This window comes from Pelophylax lessonae, assembly GCF_965119305.1.
Source record: "Pelophylax lessonae genome assembly, chromosome: 7".
Taxonomy (NCBI): Eukaryota; Metazoa; Chordata; class Amphibia; order Anura; family Ranidae; genus Pelophylax; species Pelophylax lessonae.
Window position 1 is genome coordinate 63440861 of NC_138774.1, and position 23430 is coordinate 63464290.

General features: G+C 44.8%; 1 protein-coding gene across 1 annotated transcript in view; it reads left to right on the top strand.

Annotated features, from left to right (window-relative positions):
• The first annotated feature begins 266 nt into the window (after positions 1–266).
• PRRT1 (proline rich transmembrane protein 1) overlaps positions 267–23430 on the top strand; it is a 57043-nt gene continuing 33879 nt past the window's right edge. Inside the window, exons 1-2 of the mRNA XM_082264679.1 lie at positions 267–505; positions 5484–5803. Of these exons, the coding sequence (XP_082120805.1) occupies positions 487–505; positions 5484–5803 (339 nt within the window). The 5' untranslated portion in view covers positions 267–486. The remainder of the gene's footprint in view (positions 506–5483; positions 5804–23430) is intronic.

The window sequence follows — 23430 nt, forward strand, 5'->3', positions numbered from 1 at the left end:
GGCTAGTCTATTGTTTTGACAAATGACCTTTAAGAGGAGATCAAAAAGAGAGAAAAGCCAGCAGGACAGCGATGTCATAAAAAGAAATAATAAAAAAAAAAAAAAGGATAAAAAAATAAAAAAAGGAATAAAATAAATAAAAGGAGAGAAGGAGGAGGGAAGAGAAGTGGAAACGGAGGTGGAGGAGAGAGGAACAGTGGGGGGAAACACAGAAAAGGGGAATTAGAGAAAAAAGAGGAGGAATCACAGAGGAAAGAAGAGAGAGGGGGAGAACCAGAGAGGAGGAGGAGGAGGAGGAGGGGAGGGCGACTCACAGACAGGCTGATATTGCTGCTGCTGCAGGAGGAATTGGTGCAGGATCAGGAGAGAGCAAGGCACCGAGGGGGGGAGACTGACAGGGGGCGAGGAGAGATCCCCGTAACCCGACAAATCTGAGGACCCCCCAAACAAAAGCAGCACAGCTCCCTCCTCCCCCCCTCCTGAGACATGTCCAGCGAGAAGACAGGTGAGAGAGCGGTCAGAATACAGATGCGCTCATGGACCAACCAAAAAAAAAAAAAAAAATGGGGAGGGGATAATAAGAGCGATTCCAAACGTTCTTATCCAGAAAAAGGCGCACCTGTGTTCCGCACGCCTTGTAATAAATGATACGTATCTTGTCTGTGTCTCTCGTGTCGTGTTAGTGGTCCCTCGTCATCTTCATCTTCGTCATTATCCTCATCCTCATTGACATATAGGTTCTGGTCAGATGCAAGGAGAAGAGGAAAGAATGGGGGGGCTGTGTGTGAGTGTGTGACTGGCACCCCTAGATGTCAGCCTGTGCTAGGCCGGGTACACTGCACATTGCCCGGGTACACTTTGGGCACCTCTGTGTGTATCAGTATGTATCCAAATACAGATGTCACCAAATGCCACCTATGTATTCACACATGTCCACTGTCACTGGGTGTCACCTATGTGTTCATGCATGTCTAATGTCACTGGGTGTCACCTATCTACTCATACATTTTCAGTGTCACTGGGTGTCACCCAGGTATTAATACATGTCTAATGTCACTGGGTGTCTCCCATATATTCATACATTTCTAATGTCACTTGGTGTCACCCATCTGTTCATACATGTACATGTCACCTGTGTATTCATACATGTCAAATGTCAATGGGTGTCATCTGTGTGTTCATACATGTACAATGTCATTGGATGTCACCTATGTATCCATACATTTCTGATGTCACTGGATGTCACCTATGTGTTCATACATGTCTAATGTCACTGGGTGTCACCTATGTGTTCATACATGTCTAATGTCACTGGGTGTCACCTATGTGTTCATACATGTCTAATGTCACTGGGTGTCACCTATGTGTGCTTACATGTCCAATGTCACCAGGTGTCACCCATGTGTTCATACATGTCCAATGTCACCAGGTGTCACCTATGTGTTCATACATGTCCAATGTCAACGTGTGCCACTTCTGTATTTATACATGTACAATGTCCCGCTGACAAATAGTTTTTAGAATACTATATATACATATGTGTGTGTGTGTATAGGGTATATGTGTTGTGTGTCTATATATAGAGTACTGTGGCTGTCCCTGTCACTTCTTGTGTGTTCTGACCTGTTATTGCCCCAGGAGGTTGTAATCTGCAGCTCTGTGTGACAGCGTCCTCTCCTCTCCTCTCTCACCATATCTGTGTCCGCTTCACTTTCTCTCTCTCTTTCTCTTCCTCTCTCTTTCTGTCACTCACATTCACTGTGACTTTCTCTCTATCTCTCTCCTTCCCTAACTTCTATCTCTATCTCACTCCCTCTCTGCACACTTCTCTCTGTCTTACTCTCTCTATCTCCATCTCTCATTTCCTCTTTATCTTCTTATCTCTCTCTCATTTCCTGTCCTTCATTTTTCCTCTCTGTCACTCTCGTTCTTCCACTCCCTCAATTTCCTTCCTTCCTTCCTTCCTTCCTTCCTTCCTTCCTTCCTTCCTTCCTTCCTTCCTTCCTTCCTTCCTTCCTTCCTTCCTTCCTTCCTTCCTTCCTTCCTTCCTTCCTTCCTTCCTCCCTCCCTCCCTTTCTTTCCTTCCTTCCTTCCTTCCTTCCTTCCTTCCTTCCTTCCTTCCTTCCTTCCTTCCTTCCTTCCTCCCTCCCTCCCTCCCTCCCTTTCTTCCTTCCTTCCTTCCTTCCTTCCTTCCTTCCTTCCTTCCTTCCTTCCTTCCTCCCTTCCTTCCTTCCTTCCTTCCTTCCTTCCTTCCTCCCTCCCTCCCTCCCTTTCTTCCTTCTTCCCTACCTCCCCCCCTTCCTTCCTTTCTTCCCTTCCCTTCCTTCCTTCCTTCCTCCCTCCCTCCCTCCCTCCCTCACTTTCTTCCTTCTTCCCTCCCTCCCTCCCTTCCTTCCTTTCCTTCCTTCCTTCCTTCCTTCCTTCCTTCCTTCCTTCCTTCCTTCCTTCCTTCCTTCCTTCCTTCCTTCCTCCCTCCCTCTCCCCTCCCTTTCTTCCTTCCTTCCTTCCTTTCTTCCCTCCCCCCCCTTCCTTCCTTCCTTTCTTCCCTCCCTCCCCCCTTCCTTCCTTCCTTTCCTTCCTTCCTTCCTTCCTTCCTTCCTTCCTCTCTCCCTCCCTCCCTCCCTCCCTTTCTTCCTTCCTCTCTCCCTCCCTCCCTCCCTTTCTTCCTGCTTCTCTCCCTCCCTCCCTCCCTCCCTCCCTCCCTTCCTTCCTTCCTCCCTCCCTCCCTCCCTCCCTCCCTCTCCCCTCCCTTTCTTCCTTCCTTCCTTCCTTTCTTCCCTCCCCCCCCCCTTCCTTCCTTCCTTTCTTCCCTCCCTCCCCCCTTCCTTCCTTCCTTTCCTTCCTTCCTTCCTTCCTTCCTTCCTCTCTCCCTCCCTCCCTTTCTTCCTTCCTCTCTCCCTCCCTCCCTTTCTTCCTGCTTCTCTCCCTCCCTCCCTCCCTTTCTTCCTTCCTTCCTTCCTTCCTTCCTCCCTCCCTTTCTTCCTTCCTTCCTTCCTTCCTCTCCCCTCCCTTTCTTCCTTTCTTCCCTTCCTTCCTTATTTCCTTTCTTCCTTGCTTTCCTTCCTTTCTTTGAATTTTTTTCTTGTTTTGTTTTCTTCTTTTCTTCCCTCAATCTCTTTCTCGTTCTCCTCTCTTTCCCCTTGTCTCCTTGTCTTACTCCTTTTCTATCTCCGTCTCTCATTTCCTCTCTTTTACTTTTTCTCTCCGTCACTCCCCCTCTTCTCTCTCTCCCTCTCTTCCACTCTCTCTATTACTTTCCTTCCTTTTACATTTTTCTTATTTTCTTTTTTTTTTCTTTTATACAGCAGGGAAAATAATTATTTTATCCCCTGCAGATTTTGTAAGTTTGCCCACTTACAAAGAAATGAAGGGTCTATATTTTTTTTAATCATATGTGTATTTTGAATGATGGAGACAGAATATCAACCACAAATCCAGAAAAAACACATGATACAAATATTATAAATTGAGTTGCAGTTCAGGGTGTAAAATAAGTATTTGATCCCCTACTGACCAACAATATTTCTGGCTCCCACAGACTGTCTACATTATGTGCTCATGTGATACACAGATTAGTCCTGTCAATTTAGGAAGGTGCTCCTAACCAAAACATGTTACATGTATAAAAGACACCTGTCCACAGAATCTCTTTCTTCCATTCAAACCTCACCATCAGGGGCGAGACCAAAAAGCTGTCAAAAGACGTCGGGGACGAGATTGTAGGCCTGCACAAGGCTGGAATTGGTTACAAGACCATCAGCAAGAAGCTTGGTGAGAAGGAGACAACTGTTGGAGCGATTATTTGGAGATGGAAGAAATATAAAATAACCATCAATCGCCCTTGGCCTGGAGCTCCATGCAAGATTTCATCTCATGGGGTACGGATGATCATAGGAAAAGTGAGGGATCAGCCCAGAACTACATGGGAGGAGCTTGTGAATGATCTAAAGGCAGTTGGGGGTCACAGTCACCAAATAAATCATTGGTGACCCAATACACCGCCATGGATTGAAATCCTGCAGCGCCCCCAAGGTCCCCCTTCTCAAGAAGGCACATGTACAGGCCTGTCTGAAGTTTGCCAATAAACATCTAAATGATTCAGAGGAGGAGTGGGAGAAAGTGCTGTGGTCAGATGAGACCAAAACTGAGCTCTTTGGCATTAACCCGACTCACCGTGTTGGGAGGAAGAAAAATGTTGACTATGACCATAAGAACACCATTCCTACAGTCAAGCACGGAGGTGGAAACATTATGCTTTGGGGCTGTTTCTCTGCTAAAGGTACAGGCCCACTTTACCACAATGAGGGGCCAATGGATGGGGCCGTGTATTGTAAAATCTTTGATGAGAACCTTCTTCCCTCAGCTAGAACACTGAAGATGGGTTGTGGATGGGTCTTCCAGCATGACAATGACCCAAAACAAGAAGAAGCACATTAAAGTCATGGAGTGGCCTAGCCAGTTTCCAGACCTTAATCCTATAGAAAATTTATGGTTGGAGCTGAAACTTCGAGTGACAGCCAAGAAACCTTAAGGATTTAGAGAAGATCTGTAAAGAAGAGTGGACCAAAATCCCTCCTGAGATGTGTGCAAACCTGGTCACTTACTACAAGAAACGTCTTACCTCTGTGCTTGCCAATACGGGTTTCTCCACCAAGTACTAAGTCATGTTCTGCTTGGGGATCCAATACTTATTTTACTCACTGAACTGCACCCCAATTTATAACATTTGTACCATGTGTTTTTTATCTCTCCCTGTCTTACTCCATCTCTATCTCTCACTCTACCTTTCTCTCACTCTACCTTTCTCCTTCTCCCTCTCTCTGTCACTCCCTCGCTTCTCTCTTTTACTCCCTCTGGCTTTTTCCTTCTTTCTTTCTTTCTTTCTTTCTTTCTTTCTTTCTTTCTTTCTTTCTTTCTTTCTTTCTTTCTTTCTTTCTTTCTTTCTTTCTTTCTTTCTTTTCTTCCTTCCTTCCTTCTTTTCTTCCTTCCTTCTTTCTTTCTTTCTTTCTTTCTTTCTTTCTTTCTTTCTTTCTTTCTTTCTTTCTTTCTTTCTTTCTTTCTTTCTTTCTTTCTTTCTTTCTTTCTTTCTTTCTTTCTTTCTTTCCTTTCTTTCCTTCTTTTCTTCCTTTCTTTCTTTCTTTCTTTCTTTCTTTCTTTCTTTCTTTCTTTCTTTCTTTCTTTCTTTCTTTCTTTCTTTCTTTCTTTCTTTCTTTCTTTCTCTTTCTTCCTTTCTTTTCTTCCTTCCTTCCTTCTTTCTTCCTTCCTTCCTTCTTTCTTCCTTCCTTCTTTCTTTCTTTCTTTCTTTCTTTCGTTCTTTCTTTCGTTCTTTCTTTCGTTCTTTCTTTCGTTCTTTCTTTCGTTCTTTCTTTCGTTCTTTCTTTCTCTTTCTTTCTTTCTTTCTTTCTCTTTCTTTCCTTCTCTTTGTCATTACTTCCCCCTTTCTTCCCTGTCTTACTTTCTCTCTTTCTCCTTGCTCTCTCCAGGCCCTCCAGACTCCGGACCCCACAGCTCTCCCCCACCTTATAATCAGCCCGGAGGGGAAGGCCCCTGCAATGGGGTTATTCCAGGTTATAATGATCCACCACCCCAGCCAGCCAACGCCACCCTTCCCCGCCAGGACGCCCAAGGATACCTACAGGAAACGCCTTTCACGGGCCCACCACCAACCCCCCAAGGGTATGTGGTGCAGACGCACACTCCCACGGGGACCATGCCAGTCGGAGGGTATGTGCAACAACCTGCAGGGTATCCAATGCACCTTCAACCCTGCACGGCCTACGTTCCAGTATACCCCATGGGAACGGTAAGTAATGATTAAGAGATGGAAAGAAAAAAAATCGAGCACAGTTTGCTTGAAAGATTGACTTTAAAGAGAACCACTCACAACTGGGCAAGGATCTGAATATTCAGGTTCAATATACCTGTGCAAGCTTACCCATGAAGGATTTATATAACACTCTCCTATTGTGCCTCATCTGCTTTGCCTGAGCCGGAATCTTGGTTCTTAGAGTCAATGGAGAAAGGTTTGCTGAGGTCCGTCTCTCTCTTCCACTCTCTCTATTACCTTCCTTCCTTTCCTTACTGTCTGCTGCCTGACCCCATGCTGATATTATGCAATTGTCTGCATGTAGTCAGGTAGATGACTCTCAAGTCTCAGACAAAGTAAGAAAAGCTAAAAAACAGGGAAATTAAAATTCTTTCATAGTTAAACCTTTTTTTTTTTTTTAGTTTTGTATGGTGTGGAAAGATTAGAACCCCTCTCTGGTTATTATTGCCATCCGATGCCTCGTAAGAGACATTTACCCTTACTTCCGCCATCCCAGGCCCTGTAAGAGACATTTACCCTTGCTTCCGCCATCCGAGGCCCCGTAAAAGACATTTACCCTTACTTCCGCCATCCCAGGCCCCGTAAGAGACATTTACCCTTACTTCCGCCATCCCAGGCCCCGTAAGAGACATTTACCCTTACTTCCGCCCATCCAAGGCCCCGTAAGAGACATTTACCCTTACTTCCGCCATCCCAGGCCCTGTAAGAGACATTTACCCTTGCTTCCGCCATCCGAGGACCCGTAAGAGACATTTACCCTTACTTCCGCCATCCCAGGCCCCGTAAGAGACATTTACCCTTACTTCCGCCATCCAAGGCCCCGTAAGAGACATTTACCCTTACTTCCGCCATCCCAGGCCCCGTAAGAGACATTTACCCTTACTTCCGCCATCCCAGGCCCCGTAAGAGACATTTACCCTTACTTCCGCCCATCCAAGGCCCCGTAAGAGACATTTACCCTTACTTCCGCCATCCCAGGCCCCGTAAGAGACATTTACCCTTACTTCCACCATCCCAGGCCCCGTAAGAGACATTTACCCTTACTTCCGCCATCCCAGGCCCGTAAGAGACATTTACCCTTACTTCCGCCATCCGAGGCCCCGTGAGAGACATTTACCCTTACTTCCACCATCCCAGGCCCCGTAAGAGACATTTACCCTTACTTCCACCATCCCAGGCCCCGTAAGAGACATTTACCCTTACTTCCGCCATCCCAGGCCCGTAAGAGACATTTACCCTTACTTCCGCCATCCGAGGCCCCGTGAGAGACATTTACCCTTACTTCCTGACCCGGTGACCATGGTTTCATCAGATAGAAAATTAGCTCCCTCAGTAGGAACACAGTTAAAAAAAATGATAGGGGTTCTAGCCTTCACCTGCTCTACTAGATAGCTGTAAAAACCCAACAGGAGTTCTAATCCATCCACATTATATTCAAAACGTAAAAAGTTTTGGCTGGTCATACATTTTAAAGCTGAAGTTTATCCGGTTTGTTAGGCCCTCCTTGGTTTCTCTTTTCTCCCTACATCAACATAATGTAGCGCTACCCCCGCAAGAGCCGCTAGAGTATTTGGGTTCTCTGTTTGTCACTGAGCCCTGGGCAGAGCACCACCCCTTCTGACACCACTAAAGTATCTTGGCCAGGTAGTTTCCTGGCTGTCACACAAAGAAAAAATACACTTGTAAAATAAATGATTAAGCCCTTGTTCATACTGCTGCAACTCGTCATGTGACCTGAGAGTTCAAAGTCGCATGAGAAGTCGCGCCCCTTTAGCGGCAATGGAACTGTTCTAATCAGTGGCGGCTGGTGCTCCATCAGTGGTGGGGGGTCGACAGACGGACCCCCCCATATCACTCCAGCCTGCACCACCCCATCTCTCCCCCCGCCCGTCAGTCAGTCAGTTTACTTACCTTGTTCCTCCGGAATGACAGGAGGCAGCGGTGGCTTCCCCCTCAGGCTCCTTCATGTCCCTTCTCGGTGGCCGTCTCCTTCCCCCTTCTTGGCCAATAGCATGCCTTCCCCTTTTCGGACAATCGGGAAACAGGTCTCAGGACCCGCTTCCGGATAAGCCAGGAGAAGAATCAGTGTGGCAATAGCGAATATTCATTCGCTATTGTCAAACAAACAGATGGGCTCTGCGCCCCGAGCCCATCCTTTTTTGAAGCCTATTAGGACCTCTGCCTCTAATCACGTGCTTCAAAAAAAAAAAAAAACGTTTGAATCCATGCGTCCGGCGCCCTGCATGTAGATTAGGGGGCCGGATGCATGGATAGGGGGGTAGCGCCCCTGCGCCCCCAATGGACGGGCCACTACTGGTTCTAATAGGAGCAACTTGAGTCGCTTTGACTTAGAAAAAAATTCCTGCACTACTTTTTGTGTGACTTCAATATGACATGCATTGACTTCTGTTAAAGAAGTTGTATGCAAGCCGCGACGAAGTCAAGCCGGTATGTCGGATTTAAAGTCGCAGCGGTGTGAACCGGGACTAAGTTGTATTAAAGGGGTTGAACACCCTTGTTTTTTTTTTTTTTTAAAATAAAAATAACAAACAAGCCTGTACTTATCTGCTCTGTGCAAAACGATTAGTATAGGCTTGTTTGTTATTTTTATTTAAAAAAACAAAAAAAAAAAAACAAGGGTGCTCAACCCCTTTAATACAACTTAGTCCCGGTTCACACTGCTGCGACTTTAAATCAGACATGCCGGCGTGACTTCATATTAAAAATAACAAACAAGCCTATACTTACCTGCTCTGTGCAATCGTTTTGCATAGAGCAGCCCCGATACTCCTCTTCTGGGGTGCCCCGCTGGCGCTCCAGGCCCCTCTTCTTCATTGGGTGCCCCCACGGAAAGTTGCTTTCCCTGAGCGCACTCCTGCGGGCTCGATACCGAGTCTCTCTGCTGCATCCATTGACACAGACAGCGGGACTCAGCCCTGCCACCTTGCTCCTGTGTCACTGGATTTAATTGACAGCAGCGGGAACCAATGGCTCCTGCTGCTATCAATCTGTCCAATGAGGAGAGAGACACTGGAGCCGCTGTGCTCGTGCACAACGCTGGATCGGATCAGGCTCAGGTAAGAAAAAGGAAGGGGCGGATCTGGGGGAAGATGCAGCACAGAAGGTTTTTCGCTTTAATACATAGAAAGCATTAGGGTGAAAAACCTTGAGGCTTTACAACCACTTTAAGGTGAAAGAATAGTATAGCAGGCAAAGAATACAGTTAAGTGAAACTATTGTTAAGGCCGACCATACACGGTTCGAACCATTAATTGGCCAGGCTGAATGTACCAAGACGATCGGTCCACTTGGGTACAACCAGCCTGCCACATTCGCTTCTGATTATCACAAGCGGCTGCTATAGCCACTAGCGATAATCAATGTCTACTCCCAGCGGGGACGGCTTCCTCTGCCAGGAGAAGACAATTGTTCGCTAGGAGGGTTTCCCCTGTCAGAGCTGTCTGTGTTGGAATTGTGATGAACAGAGTTGTTGAACACTGCCATCTTGTGGTCAAAATAAAGATCTGCATTACAGTAACAATGCACAGTGTTACAATGGTAATGATATTTCTAAATAAAACCTTTCCGTTTTCATTGCATACCTTATTTTAGACCCAGTGATGACATCATCACTGGGTCTCTGTGCTTCTGTATGTGATGCAGGCAGATCATGGTTGGTGGGACCAGGGTGCTGTGCGGTAGTTTCCTAAAAACATCACTGCGCCCTGCCTCAGTACTCTGCTCAACAGCCCCCACCCATCATGCAAGCTGTAAAATGGCTTTTGGGAGGAGTTATGCAAATTTAAATAACTAGATAGGAGGGTGTGAAAGTGAAGGAGTGAGTGTTTATAAGCAGGCTGCATTTGCATCTGAGTCTCCATGACTGGAAGAACTGAAATCCAATAAATGAACCAGAAACAAGCAGGCTCAGGAGGAAAGCGCTTGAAGATTCTGGACGTCCTCCAGCCAATAAATTAGTCTGGCTCTATCTGATTTCCTGCAGCTTTTAATACACATTGTGAGATGCTCACAGTGTGCATTGAAATCAGAGTGAGCAGGAGAGGACCCTGACCAACTCTGCAAGACTGAGGGAAAGACCAGAGTTTAGCATCAAAGTGGAATTCCGGGCTATTCCTAATTAAGCTTCAACCTGCAACCACCTCCCTTCTAAGTCCTATTCTAACTACCCTGTAGAAGGAAGAGGGGGGTGAGGGTGCTCCAGTCCAGTCACGTGATTGGCTCCCAGCGGCCAGCGTCAGAGGAGAGGCGGGAGCACCCTGAGAACAGACCAATTAGGTAGCTCCTATCCACAGGGGGAGATAGAATAGGACTTAGAGGGGGCGGGAGCAGGCTTAGGCCTTGCCTGGAATTCCACTTTGACCCTACACCATTATATTACAGCGGTAATAAACCCAAATCCAAAAATGGAACATATTGCGGCTTACAAATCATTCCATGTGGTGGCTGCGTTAGTTTTCTGGCTTTTTCCCCCTTTGATTTCACCTGGTGATCTGCCCAGTAACACACCCCCCCCCCCCCCACTCTGGATGAAGGAGCACAGGGGGTACCTTTGGACAGCAACATTGTCAGTCTGGGGGAAGGGAGGGGCTGTTAGATGTACTAGCAGATTTAGATACACTAACAAGTTGTAGCCAAACTTCAGATCACACTTTATAAGCAGTTACAGCAAACAGGTTTTTTTTTTCTTTTGGGATAAAAACTGATGATTGTAAGCACCCCTGCCAGTGTTAAATGCTTTGTTTCAACCATACATTCTACTAGAGAATGCATTCTTTTGAAAAACAACAGACTTACAGACCAGATCATCAGATGAAATTAGAAGAAAGAAAGCCTTAAAAAGAAAACAAATGCAGCCGTCACATCTAAGAATTGGTAAGTGTTTGCTTTTGGGGTTAACACAAAATATTCAGATCCTTCCATAAATCCAGCGATGACTGCTTCTCTTTAATGACTATGAAGTACAATATGTAGAGTTGTATGTGTAGTCAGTATCTTAGAGCTGGTTCACACCACAAAAACGCACTCCAGATCCGTTCTAGATGCGTTTTCTGCATGCGTGTTTGCAATGTGTTCCGGTGCGTTTTTGATTCGTTTCTGGATAAATTCCAGATGCTTTTATTCTTCTTTCACCTTTTTCACTGTACTGGGGTCTGGTGCGTTTTTGATGCACTTTTGATGTTCCAGTGCATTCCGGTGTGTTTTTGATGCATTTTTGTTGTTCCAGTGCATTCCGGTGTGTTTATGATGCATTTTACTGTGTTCCAGCACAGTCCAGTGTATAAAAAAAATCAGCATGTGCTACTTTTTTTTTTTTTCCGGAACGGGAACGCCCTGGAACTGACCACATTGGTGTGAACTATGCCATTGGAAACCATGTAACCTACTATCCATGCGTTTTTGATGCAGATAAAAAAAATGCACTGGACTGCATGTTGTGTGAACTGGACTGCATGTTGTACATTCCACATTAATATTTATACTGCCAAAATGAGTGTGTGCTGCAAACTGCTTCCAGCATTGTTCCTGTTTCTTCTTGCTGGAGGCTGCCATTTTGTTGAAGCCCAGAGCCCCTGAGCAGCAGTAAATCATAAAGCCAATAAACCCATTGATGTAACCTCTTCAGTCCCAAAAGGTTTACCCCCCTTTATGACCAGGCCATTTTTGCGATATAGCACTGCGTTACTTTAACTGACAATTGTGCGGCCGTGCGACGCTGTACCCAAATAAAAATGATGTCCTTTTTTTCCCACAAATAGAGCTTTCTTTTGATGGCATTTTATCACCTGTGTGGTTTTTATTTTTTGGGCTATACACAAAAAAAGGCGGCCAATTTTGAAAAAAAAAAAAAAACTGTCATTTTTTACTTTCTGCTATAAAAAGTATGCAATAAAAAATGTAAAAAATCAAATTTCTTCATCAGTTTAGACCAATATATATTCTGCTACATATTTTTGGTATAAAAAAAATCCCAATAAGTGTATATTGATTGGTTTGCACAAAAGTTATCGCATCTACAAACTAGGTTATATGTTTATGGAATTTTTATTTTTTATTGTTTTTAGTAGTAATGGCGGCGATCAGCGATTTTTAGAAGGACTGTGATATTGCGACGGACAAATCTGACACACAGTGACACTTTTTGGGGACCAGTGACACCAATACAGTGATCAGTGCAAGAAAAAAAAAAATGCACTGTCACTGACAATGACACTGGCAGGGAAGGGGTTACCATCAGGGGCGATCAAAGGGTTAAATGTGCTCCTAGGGAGTGCTTTCTAACTGTGGGGGAGGTGCGTGTACATGAGGAACACAGAGATCCGTGTTCCTGCTTAGCAAAAACACAAGATCCCTATCATTCCCTCTGACTGAACAGTGATCTGCCTTGTTTACATAGGGAGACCGCAGTTCTGCCTCTCCTGATAATGATCACGGGGTGCCGGCGAACATCGGGTCCGCTGGACCTGCTGATTTGCTCCTGCTGTGTCCAATCACAGTGGAAGCGTGCGTGCGCCCCCAGCCCCAGTGCACGAGATCCTGAACAGGTACGTGATTTTATGCAGGAAGGCCGCCCTGCCGCAGTATATCTGCGTGGGGCAGTCCAGAAGGGGTTAAAACATAACTTTACCCATAATAACTTGGTAAAATATAATTTTCTTTAAAAAGGAACACACATTCCACATTAATAATTATACTGCCAAAATGAGTGTGTGCTGTAAACTGCTTCCAGCATGGTTTCTGTTTCTTCTTGCTGGAGGCGGCCATTTTGCTGAAGCCCAGGGCCGGATTAAGAGCACCATGGGCCTGGTGCTGAGGATTTTGGAGGGCCTTTTTTATGGAAATAAAGTAAAAAGGCAATTTTTACTTTATTTAATTTTTTTAAGTAATCTGTTTTTTTTTTTTTTTTTGTTAAAACAGATTACTTACTGCTCATTCACACTGTATGTGAAAGAGAACCGTTGTGAATGAACCCACATTTTTTAACTTTTTTTATTATTCACATTTTCTTTCTAATTTTGTTTCACTTTTTTACATTTTCCTACAATGCTTTTGGGGTGGGGGCATGGATGGTGTCCGTAGAGCAGTGGACAGGGTCCGTATTTTTTTTTTTTATTATTATTATGATTATTATGATTTCATTTATTTATTTTACAATTTAATTTTTCATAAATTTTTTTTCACAATGCTTTTTTGGGGAGGGGGCAGCAGAGAGCATTGGACAGTATCAGTATTATTTTATTTTTTTATTTTTTACAAATTTTATACAATTTAATTTTTTATATATTTTTTTCAAAAAGGAGGGGGTGGTGTTGGCAGTGGAAGGTGTCAGTAGGGCACTATTTTTATTTTTGTTTTTTATCTTTCTTTACAATTGAAATTTTGTATTTTTTACAATTTCATTTTTTATATATTTAAAAAAAAAAAGGGGCGGGGATGTTGGGGGGTTGGCAGCGGATGGCGTCAGTAGGGCATGGGGAGGGTAGTAGGGCAGTGGCATTGCCCAAATGGTCAGTCAGCCCCTGCTGGGCCTATATGAAGGTAGGGGCCTGGAGCTGCAGCTCCAATAGCCCCTATGTTAATCCAGCCCTGCTGAAGCCCAGAGCTCCTGAGCAGCAGTAAATCATAAAGCGGAACTAAACCCATTGATTTAAAGCAGAACTTTACCCATAACAACTTGATAAAAAATAATGTTACATAGTTACATAGTAGTTGAGGTTGAATAAAGACAATAGTCCATCCAGTTAAACCTGTGTAGGTGTGTGTGGACGTATTCATTTCCCATAACCCTGAATGTTTTGATCTTGGAGATGTGCGTCCAAGAGTCTTTTAAAAGTAGCCATACTCCCCGCAGTTACCACCATTTGTGGAAGAGAGTTCCACAATCTTATTGCCCTTACTGTAAAATAATGTTCTTTGGCAAGGAACATACATTCCACATTAATAATTCTGCCACCAAAATAAGTGTGTGCTGTAAATTGCCTCCAGCAATGTTCCTGTTTCTCCTTGCTGGAGGCCGCCATTTTGCTGAAGCCCAGAGCCCTGAGCAGCAGGAAATCATTAAGCGGAACTAAAGCCATTGATTTAATGATTTTAGAATACAGATACATTCCTGGAATGCCGGGATCGCTAACTGTCACATTTGATTGTGTCCTCAACCAAACTGTCAAACCATCCAATGTCTGTCATAACTGATCACATGTGCGGCCCCATGGCAGTTGCAGATCAAACAGAAGCAGCTTCCTTGTCTGTAAAGGATAGGAGGGTTTAATTCCGCTTTAAGGCTGTCAGCAGATCGGCCTCTACAAACTCAGCAGTGCCTGGAGAGCAACTGAGCATGTGCAGAGCAGAGTGAGACGGTGCATTACTGGACCCTTTATTTTTAATGTCTTACATAACTATACCTGCAAAAGGGGCCAACCTGAAGTCATCTAGAAGGACTTCATTATCTGACTAAACTTCTACTTTAACTTCTGGATCAACAGCGGGTATAGGATTGTATATATGGGATTGTATGGTTGGGTTTTCAATACTCTTTTTTTTTTTTTTTTTTGGTTGAACCGGATGGACTGGTGTCTTTTTTCAACCTGACTAACTATGTAACTTCGAAGCGCAAGTCCAGCAAAATATTTTTATTTTTTGTATATTTTTTTATTTATTTTTATAGTTTTGGATAGCGTAGGGAAGGGTTAGAACCCCTGTTAGTTATACTGTAACCATGTGAAACAATCTCTCTCTAATGTAATCCTGGAGAGCAGTAAAGACCCAACAGGGGTTCCAATCCCTCTCTATTCTACTTATAGTTATAAATAAAAAATTCTGGACTTATGCATTAAAGTGGAACTTTAGTCAGAAAATTAAAGCCTGCTATCATTTTTTTTTTTAACCGCTTGCTGACCGCCGCACGACTATTTACTGCCGCAGTCAGCCCCCTACAGACAAAACAACGTAGTTCTACGTCGCTCGCCCACAAGCCTCTAGGGGGCGAGCATGCGCCGCCGAAGGCGCGCCCCCGCCCCCGCTCGTTCCCTGCCTTCCCCGCGCGATAGACTGGCGGCTCCAATGTCCGCCGGTCACTTGCGATCTCCCGCTGGAGAGGGAGAAAGGCAGGCGGCTGATGTAAACAAAGCCACCTGTCATTCTCCCCTGTGTAAAGGCAGAGACTATACGATCCTGCTATGTAGGATTGTATGTCTCCGTGGTTACATCACAAGCCACGCCCCCCCACAATTAGAATCACGCCCCTAGGGACACACTTAACCCCTTGATCACCAATGAAGTTAACCCCCTTCCCTGCCAGTGTCATTTTTACAGTAACAGTGCATATTTATAGCACTGATTACTGCAGTAATGTCACTAGTACCCCCAAAAGTGTCAAAAATGTCAGTCAGGGGTTCGATCTGTCCGCCGCAATGTCGCAGTCCCGCAAAAAAAAATCGCAGATTGCTGCCATTACTAGTAAAAAAAAAAAAAACAATAAAAATGACAGAAATCTTTCCCGCAGTTAGTAGACGCAATAACTTTTGCGCAAACAATCAAAATACGCTTATTGCGATTTTTTTTTTACCAAACATAGGTAGCAGAAAACAAATTGGCCTAAAATAAAAAAAGTAAAAATCGCACAGGTGATCAAATACCACCAAAAGAAAGCTCTGTTTGTGGGAAAGAAAGGACGTCAATTTCAGTTGGGTACAGCGTCGCACGACCGCGCAATTGTCAGTTAAGGTTATGCAGTGCCGAATCGCAAAATAGGCCCTGGTCTTTGAGCAGCCAAATCCTCCGGGGCTAAAGTGGTTAAAGTATAACTCCACTTTTGTTGAGAAAAAGACATTCCCCTCTGGGTGATCTCTGTACATTGCAAGGATTATAACAATCTTTGTTGCAGATTCCTACCTTTTGTTATTCTGCAGAAATCCCTGTTTGTTCCTCTGTGCTGAGTGGGTCTAATGGGAGTGGTTTCATAATTATCTGTCAGCTGTGGCAGCTGCAGGGCTCTAATGAGGAAATCTGCTGGGCCTGCATCCCTTTAGACGTGTTCCTATTGGGAGAATCTCACCAAAAATGACATTTTTGTTGCAGGGATGCCAGAAATCTGACTTGTATCTTAGTGCAGACTTCTGGGAAAATTAGTGAGCCAATCACACAAGCAGGAAATGATGTTTCTGGGGGTGTGGTCAGAATACATTCTGTGTACAGAACACCTCCAGGCGGCCATATTGTATTGCATTTGCAGAAAATTACAACAGCTGGAGGGCCGTAGTTTGAAGATCTCTGCTGTAAAGGATAGGAGGGTTTAGTTCCGCTTTAATACCTCATAAACACAGGTGGCCGATTCTCCCCTCCAGCCATCCTACTAAACTGTGCAAAGATGCCTGGAGGGGCGATCCCATATTGCCGGAGCCGTGATGCTTTGCTGCAAAAAAAATGATAGGGCATTTTACATATAACAGGCAGTGCTGCCGCTAAATGCGACCTTCTGCAACCGCTAACCAAACGATCGGCTCATGGTTGCAGCGTGGAATTTTGATAGGAAATCCCTGTTTGGTTGAAACAAATGGCATGCAGAAGATGGCTGTATCGCCTTCTAACCTAACCACTGCTCTACTGCCCTCTGAAAAACGATCTGCCATGGATTGCCTTTCAGAGGGGTGGTAGAAAGTGCCACTTATGTGAACAAGGCTTGATTGTCATGATTGGAATTGTACATTGTATCTTTTGTTGGCTTGACTCCAAGCAATTCAATGTCATGGCATTTGTTGTCTGTTCATTTTACCCCTGAAATGCAATGTCAGGAATTGTGCTGAGTATTCACCAAGTCCTTCCCTAGTGGTCAGCTTTCTGCTATGTTTGCATATTTGCCAGCTCAGCTACACCACCGACCTCATACCATCTGTAACAGGGCACTGTACAGCTCTGCTATCAATGTAGGCATTAACCCTTGCTCACATTGAATGCGGCTCTGAAATTGTGCGACTTCACCTGAAATCTCACTAATTTAAGGGCTCTTTCACACGGGCGTTCCGTATGTCAGTTTTTCATCCCATCCGTTTGCGGATGAAAAACGGACATAATGTATCTCTATGTAAATACGGATTCTCGCTTCTTGGCCTTTTGGCTAAGATCAAGTGTAGTATCTGTTCTTATCAGTTGGTATGGGCCTTAGCTAGTACCAGTATGACCGAAACCCGGAGCTCTCTAAACATTGAGGTATGGGGAGTAGGTCATCTGGGAAAGCATGTGGGGCCCGCCGCCTTCTGATTCGAATGGGTTGAACTGTCCTAACCAGTTTGAAGGGGGCGGAAAGCCGGTTCGTGGGGGCCGGTGGAACTGCTCCTGGATGTAATGGGCTGAGGAACAGGATGGCGAGGGGGGGGCTTTCTCTCCTGGGTTGATCTGGCTTGTAGAGGGCCTGTCCCCAGTGGTAGGCAAGCTCTCTCTAAGCTGTCCAGGTTCTGATGTCCGCTGGTGGGGATAGGCTACATTTGGTCTGGCCGGGGGCTGAGATTGAAAAAGCCCGTAGTGTAAGTGCCCCTGGGGTGGCAGCCCAGGGGTGCCTTAATTTCTCACTGGTGAGGGGCAGCTCGCTGTGAGTTCTTTTGGCACCTTGGTCACTGCACTATGCACACCTTTTTCACACCTGCCTCTTGGGACAGGCCTTTTGGCTTGCACCAGAGGAATTTTTTATTCCGGCTGGAAGGCCTGCCTTGGTTCTTCACATGGCACCAAAGCACTTTCCCCACTCCCCTTCCCCACCTTTCTGTTTGTCTGTCTTTTTCTTTGGAGTCCGTCACTGCACTATCACCTTTTTTCTTTATTTGCACAGACTGGAGTGTGTGGGTCCTCGGGCCCTGCCTTAAGTCTTGGGAGGGGGTGGATATGGCCTTTTGGCTTAGTTCGCCCTCTCCCATGGGGTCTCCCTTCGGGGGAGCCCTACTTAGTACTCGGTGGGGGCTGTTTCGGCAGTCCCCCTGAAGAACGGGGTCGGTCTGGTTTCGGCCAGACAGACCATGAGTACCTTATGTCACTGTCAGGAGTCTTGCGCCCCGGGGGATCGAGGTTTCGGGTCCTACCTCTTCGGAGGGAAGACCATACGTTGTCGCACACCCTGTGCTTTTTTGTGTTCTCACCTTGTGTGTGTGTGCACTTTTTTATGCACCGGGTGGAGTCTTTTGAGTGTGTTGCACACGCTACGGGCTTTAAAAAAAAAAAAAAAAAAAAATACGGATGTCATCGGATGATCATCCTCTGACATCCGTTTTTTGTCAGTTCAGTTCAGTTCACTTTTTTTGAACGGAGGAGAAACCTATTTTTTCTTCCTTTCAAAAAACGGAACGGAAGCAAAAACGGATGTCAGTGGTGTCATCCGCAGACATCCGTATTTACATAGACATGCATTATGTCCGTTTTTCATCCGCAAACGGATGGGATGAAAAACGGACATACGGACCGGATGACACAAGTGTCATCCGTGTCCGTTACAAAAAAAAAAAAGGACCTGATCGGGCAAAAAAAAAGGAACGCCCGTGTGAAAGAGCCCTTAAGCCGCATGTCAGTGGGACTTTAGAGACATGTGTGCAACTTCAGGTGTGACTTTGGAGACATGAGTGCGACTTCAGATGTGACTTTGGAGACATGTGTGCAACTTCAGGTGTGACTTTGGAGACATGAGTGCGACTTCAGATGTGACTTTGGAGACATGTGTGCAACTTCAGGTGTGACTTTGGAGACATGTGTGCGACTTCAGGTGTGACTTTGGAGACATGTGTGCGACTTCAGGTGTGACTTTGGAGACATGAGTGCGACTTCAGGTGTGACTTTGGAGACATGTGTGCGACTTCAGGTGTGACTTTGGAGACATGTGTGCGACTTAAGGTGTGACTTTGGAGACATGAGTGGGACTTCAGATGTGACTTTAGAGACATGTGTGCGACTTAAGGTGTGACTTTGGAGACATGTGTGCGACTTCAGGTGTGACTTTAGAGACATGTGTGCGACTTCAGATGTGACTTTAGAGACATGAGTGCAACTTCAGGTGTGACTTTGGAGACATGTGTGCGACTTCAGATGTGACTTTGGAGACATGTGTGCGACTTCAGGTGTGACTTTGGAGACATGAGTGTGACTTCAGGTGTGACTTTGGAGACATGTATGCGACTTCAGATGTGACTTTGGAGACATGTGTGCGACTTCAGGTGTGACTTTGGAGACTTCATGCACAGAAGACTATGCAAGTCGCACCCGAAATCGCCAAACATAGTGCAGGATCTACCTTTTCAAATTGACGCAGCTCTGCAAAGTCAGCGTTTTTGCTGGTTTGAACAGTGCCATTGCCGACAATAGGGTGCGACTTATTATGCGATTTAGCCTGTCAAATCGCATGACATGTTGCTCAAATGTAAAGGAGGGCTTTAAGGGTCAGTCCAAAGAAAGCTCTTATCTTTATGGTTCAGTAACCCCCAGCAATGAGACTCTGACTCTGGCATGAAGGGTCACTGCTCCTGCATCTCCTGCCATAACAAATAAGCAGGGATTGGGCAACTGCTTCTAATGGTCCTGGCAGGTGGGCGGAGTTGGGAACACCGGTGCAAAGATCTCATTGACGGAGCCCCCAGAAGATATGAAATGAGAATCAAAATCTCACTTTGATTTTTATAAATTCATGTGTTATGTTCCCCAGAAGACGAAGTACATTCAGCTGATAAAATAAAATGTGTTTCACCACCCAAAAAAATAGATCAGCGACCAAATGTAAAATGTGATGAGATGAAGAACAATTCATCAGTTGATCATTGGACACTCACCAAAAACATTGAAATTCAAACACATAAATTCATTCTAATAAACATAAATTCATTCTAATACACATAAATTCATTCTAATACACATAAATTCATTCTAATACACATAAATTCATTCTAATACACATAAATTCATGTGCACATAAAGAAATATCCAACTCGTACATAAATCCATCAAATAAATAAATGAATAAACAAGTAATTTCATATATTCATACATTGGGTATAGAAAATAATCGCCCCATATAAAATAATCACATTTTGTTTCTTTGAAGCCTGAAATGAAGACAGACACAGTTTTTGTTTCATCCAGCTGTATATACTGAGTGCAATTTATAACATCCAAGTGAGTCCCAGTTCACACATATATGCGATGTCAGACATTGCATGTGATTCGGAGTGAACTGCTCTACAAATCACATGCGATGTCTGTGCGATGCAATTTCAGCCATACAGAATGTTTGGCCGAATTCGCATCGGATTCGGACACAACTCACACAGGACCCAGAATCGTATCGCATGGTAGTTCACACCTATGCGATCCAATTCATGTCCAAACTGACAGTTCACACTGCGATATGCAAACTGATCTGGGGGTGTCGTTAACTTTTTATTGACACCCCCAGGCATTCGCATATGGCAGTGTGAACTGCCTGCAAGTTGAATGCGATGCGGCAACCCGCAGTGGATTTGCAGGGTTTCCGCATTGCATATGTGTGAACCGGCACTGAAAAATATAACGCCAACATGTCAGAAAAACCCCCCCAAAAAAACAGAATCACTGAGTTGAAAAAGGATCACCCCCTTGTGTCAGTTTTTTGCTGAACCACCATTTGTTTTTATTACAGCCCTTAGATCAGGGGTCTTCATACTATGACCCTCCAGTTGTTCAGGAAATACAATTCCCATCATGCCTAGTCATGTCTGTGAATGTCAGAGTTTTACAATGCCTCATGGGACGTGTAGTTCCGCAACAGCTGGAGGGCCGTAGTTTGAGCAACCCTGCCTTAAGCCCCGTACACACGTACCGATCGTCGGCCGAACGATCGGCCGTCTTTTGTCCAGGGCTGTCGTGTCTGTTGAAAACTGCAAAAGACTGCACACGAATTTTGTCGGCCAACAACAGCCGACTGCAGAAGTGATGTCATGTCATGGTTAACTTTCCTTTTTCCTCTTTTTTTTTTTTCTGAGCATGCCCAGTCTTGCTAATCAGCTGACTGCCAAATTCTGTACTGACTGGCGAACAATCGGGCGTTCTGGTGTTGGCCAACAAAAATTTTAATGCCCGCACGACAGATTCTTTTCGGCCGAAAATGCGCTGTCGGCTGTCGGAAGCATCATACTAACAAGCCTACAATCGGCCGATCGGTCGTCGGCCGAATATTTACAGCCGACAATCGGTACGTGTGTACAGGGCTTATGTCTGTTGGGAGATGTCTCTACAAACTTTGTACATCTAGACTTTGCAATATTTTCCCACTTTTCTTTGCAGAACTGCTCAAGTTCAGTTAAATTTGATGGTGACTGTTTGTGGACTGCAGTCTTCAAGTCATTCCACAGATTTTCAATGGGATTTAGGTCTGGGCTCTGACTAGGCCATGGCAGGACATTCACCTTTTTCTCCTCCAACCACCGTGTGGTCATTTTTACTGCGTGCTTTGGGTCATTGTCATGTTGGAAGGTAAACCTTCTTCCCATTGACAATGTTCTGGCAGAGGGCAGCAGATTTTCCTCAAGAATGTTATAGTATTTTGCCCCATCCATTTTTCCTTCTATCCTGACAAGTGCTCCAGTCCCTGCTGCAGAGAAACTCCCCCATAACAGGATATTACCACCCCCATACTTTACTGTGGGAATGGTGTTATTTGGATGGGGAGCTGTATTGGTTTTCCCCCAAGCATATAGTTTGGTGTTGAGGCCAAATAATTCAATTTTAGTCTCATCTGACCACCTTAAATTCACCTTGAAGATTCTGAGGCCGCATGGAAAAAAGGTGTTATGATCAGATGAGACTAAAATTTAATTATTTGGCCTCAACACCAAACCATGTCTGGTGGAAATCCAATACAGCTCAGCATCCAAATAACATCATTCCTCCAGTAAAGCATGGAGGAGGTGGTATCCTGTTATGGGGGAGTTTCTCTGCAGCAGGGACTGGAGCACTTGTCAGGATAGAAGGAAAAACGGATGTGACAAAATACTATCAAATTCTTGAGGAAAATCTTCCGCCCTCTGCCAGAAAGTTGTTAATAAAAACAAGAATTTCCTTCCAACATGACAATAATCCAAAGCACACAGCAAAAATGAACACACAGTGGTTGGAGGAGAAAAAGCTGAATGTCTTTGCATGGCCTAGTCAGAGCCCAGACCTAAATCCCATTGAAAATCTGGAATGACTTAACCACTTTAAGACCGGAAGGATTTGCCCCCTTAATGACCAGGCCCTATTTTGCGATTCGGCACTGCGTTACTTTAACGGACAATTGCGCGGTCATGTACCTAAATTAATTTGACGTCCTTTTTTCCCCACAAATGGAGCTTTCTTTTGGTGGTATTTGATCACCTGTGCAATTTTTATTTCTTGCGCTATAAACAAAAAAAAATCGTCAATTTAAAAAAACAAAACGATTTTTCTCATTCTGCTATATAACATTCTCAAAAACAAAATGTAAAAATAATTTTTTTTTAACATTTAAGGCCAATTTGATTTCTGCTACATATTTTTGGTAAAACAAATCGCAATAAACGTATTTTGATTGGTTTGCGCAAAAGTTATTGCCTCTACTAACTAACATTTATGTCATTTTTCATGTTTTTTTTTTTTTACTAGTAATGGCGGTGATCTGCAATTTTTTGCGGGACTGCGATATTGCGGCGGAGAGTTTGAACCCCTAACTGATATTTTTGACACTTTTGTGGGTACCAGTGACATTACTACAGTAATCAGTGCTAAGAATATTCAGTTACTGTAATAATGACACTGGCAGGGAAGGGGTTAACACAGTGGGTCAAATGTGTACCTAGGGGAGTGATTCTAACTGTGGGGGGGCGTGGCTTCTGAAATGACCATAGAGACCTGTGATCCTATATAGAAGGATCACAGGGGCTCTATGGTCATTGCAGGGAGAAGAATGGTCAGCTGTGTTTACAACAGCTGACCGTTCTTCTCTCTCAGCGGGGAACGATCGCGGGCGTCAGGCGGCAATCGGAGCCGCCTAACCCGTGCATCAGTTTCCCCGCTGCCGAGTGGGGGTGGGAGCACGCCGGCAGCGGCGCGCGCTCGCCCCCTAGCTTCCTGCATGCAACCAATGTAGATCTACGTCAGTTTGCGCAGGAGAGCCACACTGCCGCAGTAAAAAGACGACTGGTGGTCGGGAAGTGGTTAAAGACTGCAGTATACAAACGCTCACCATCAGATTTTATTGAACATGAGCAGTTCTGCAAAGAAAAGTGGGCAAATATTGCAAAGTCTAGATGTGCAAAGTTAGTAGAGACTTCCCAACAGACTAAAGGCTGGAATCAAAACACAAGGTGGTCCAACAAAATACTGACACAAGGGGGGGGGGCGATCCTTTTTCCAACTCAGTGATTCTTTTTTTTTATTTTCTGACATGTTGGTGTTATATCTTTCACTTGTTATAAGTAAATACAGCTGGATAAAACAAAAACTGTGCCTGTCTTTATTATAGGCTGCAAAGCAACAAAATGTGATTATTTTAACCACTTGCCGACCGCCGCACGACTATCTACGTCGGCGGTCAGCCCCTCACAGGCAAACTAACATAGGGC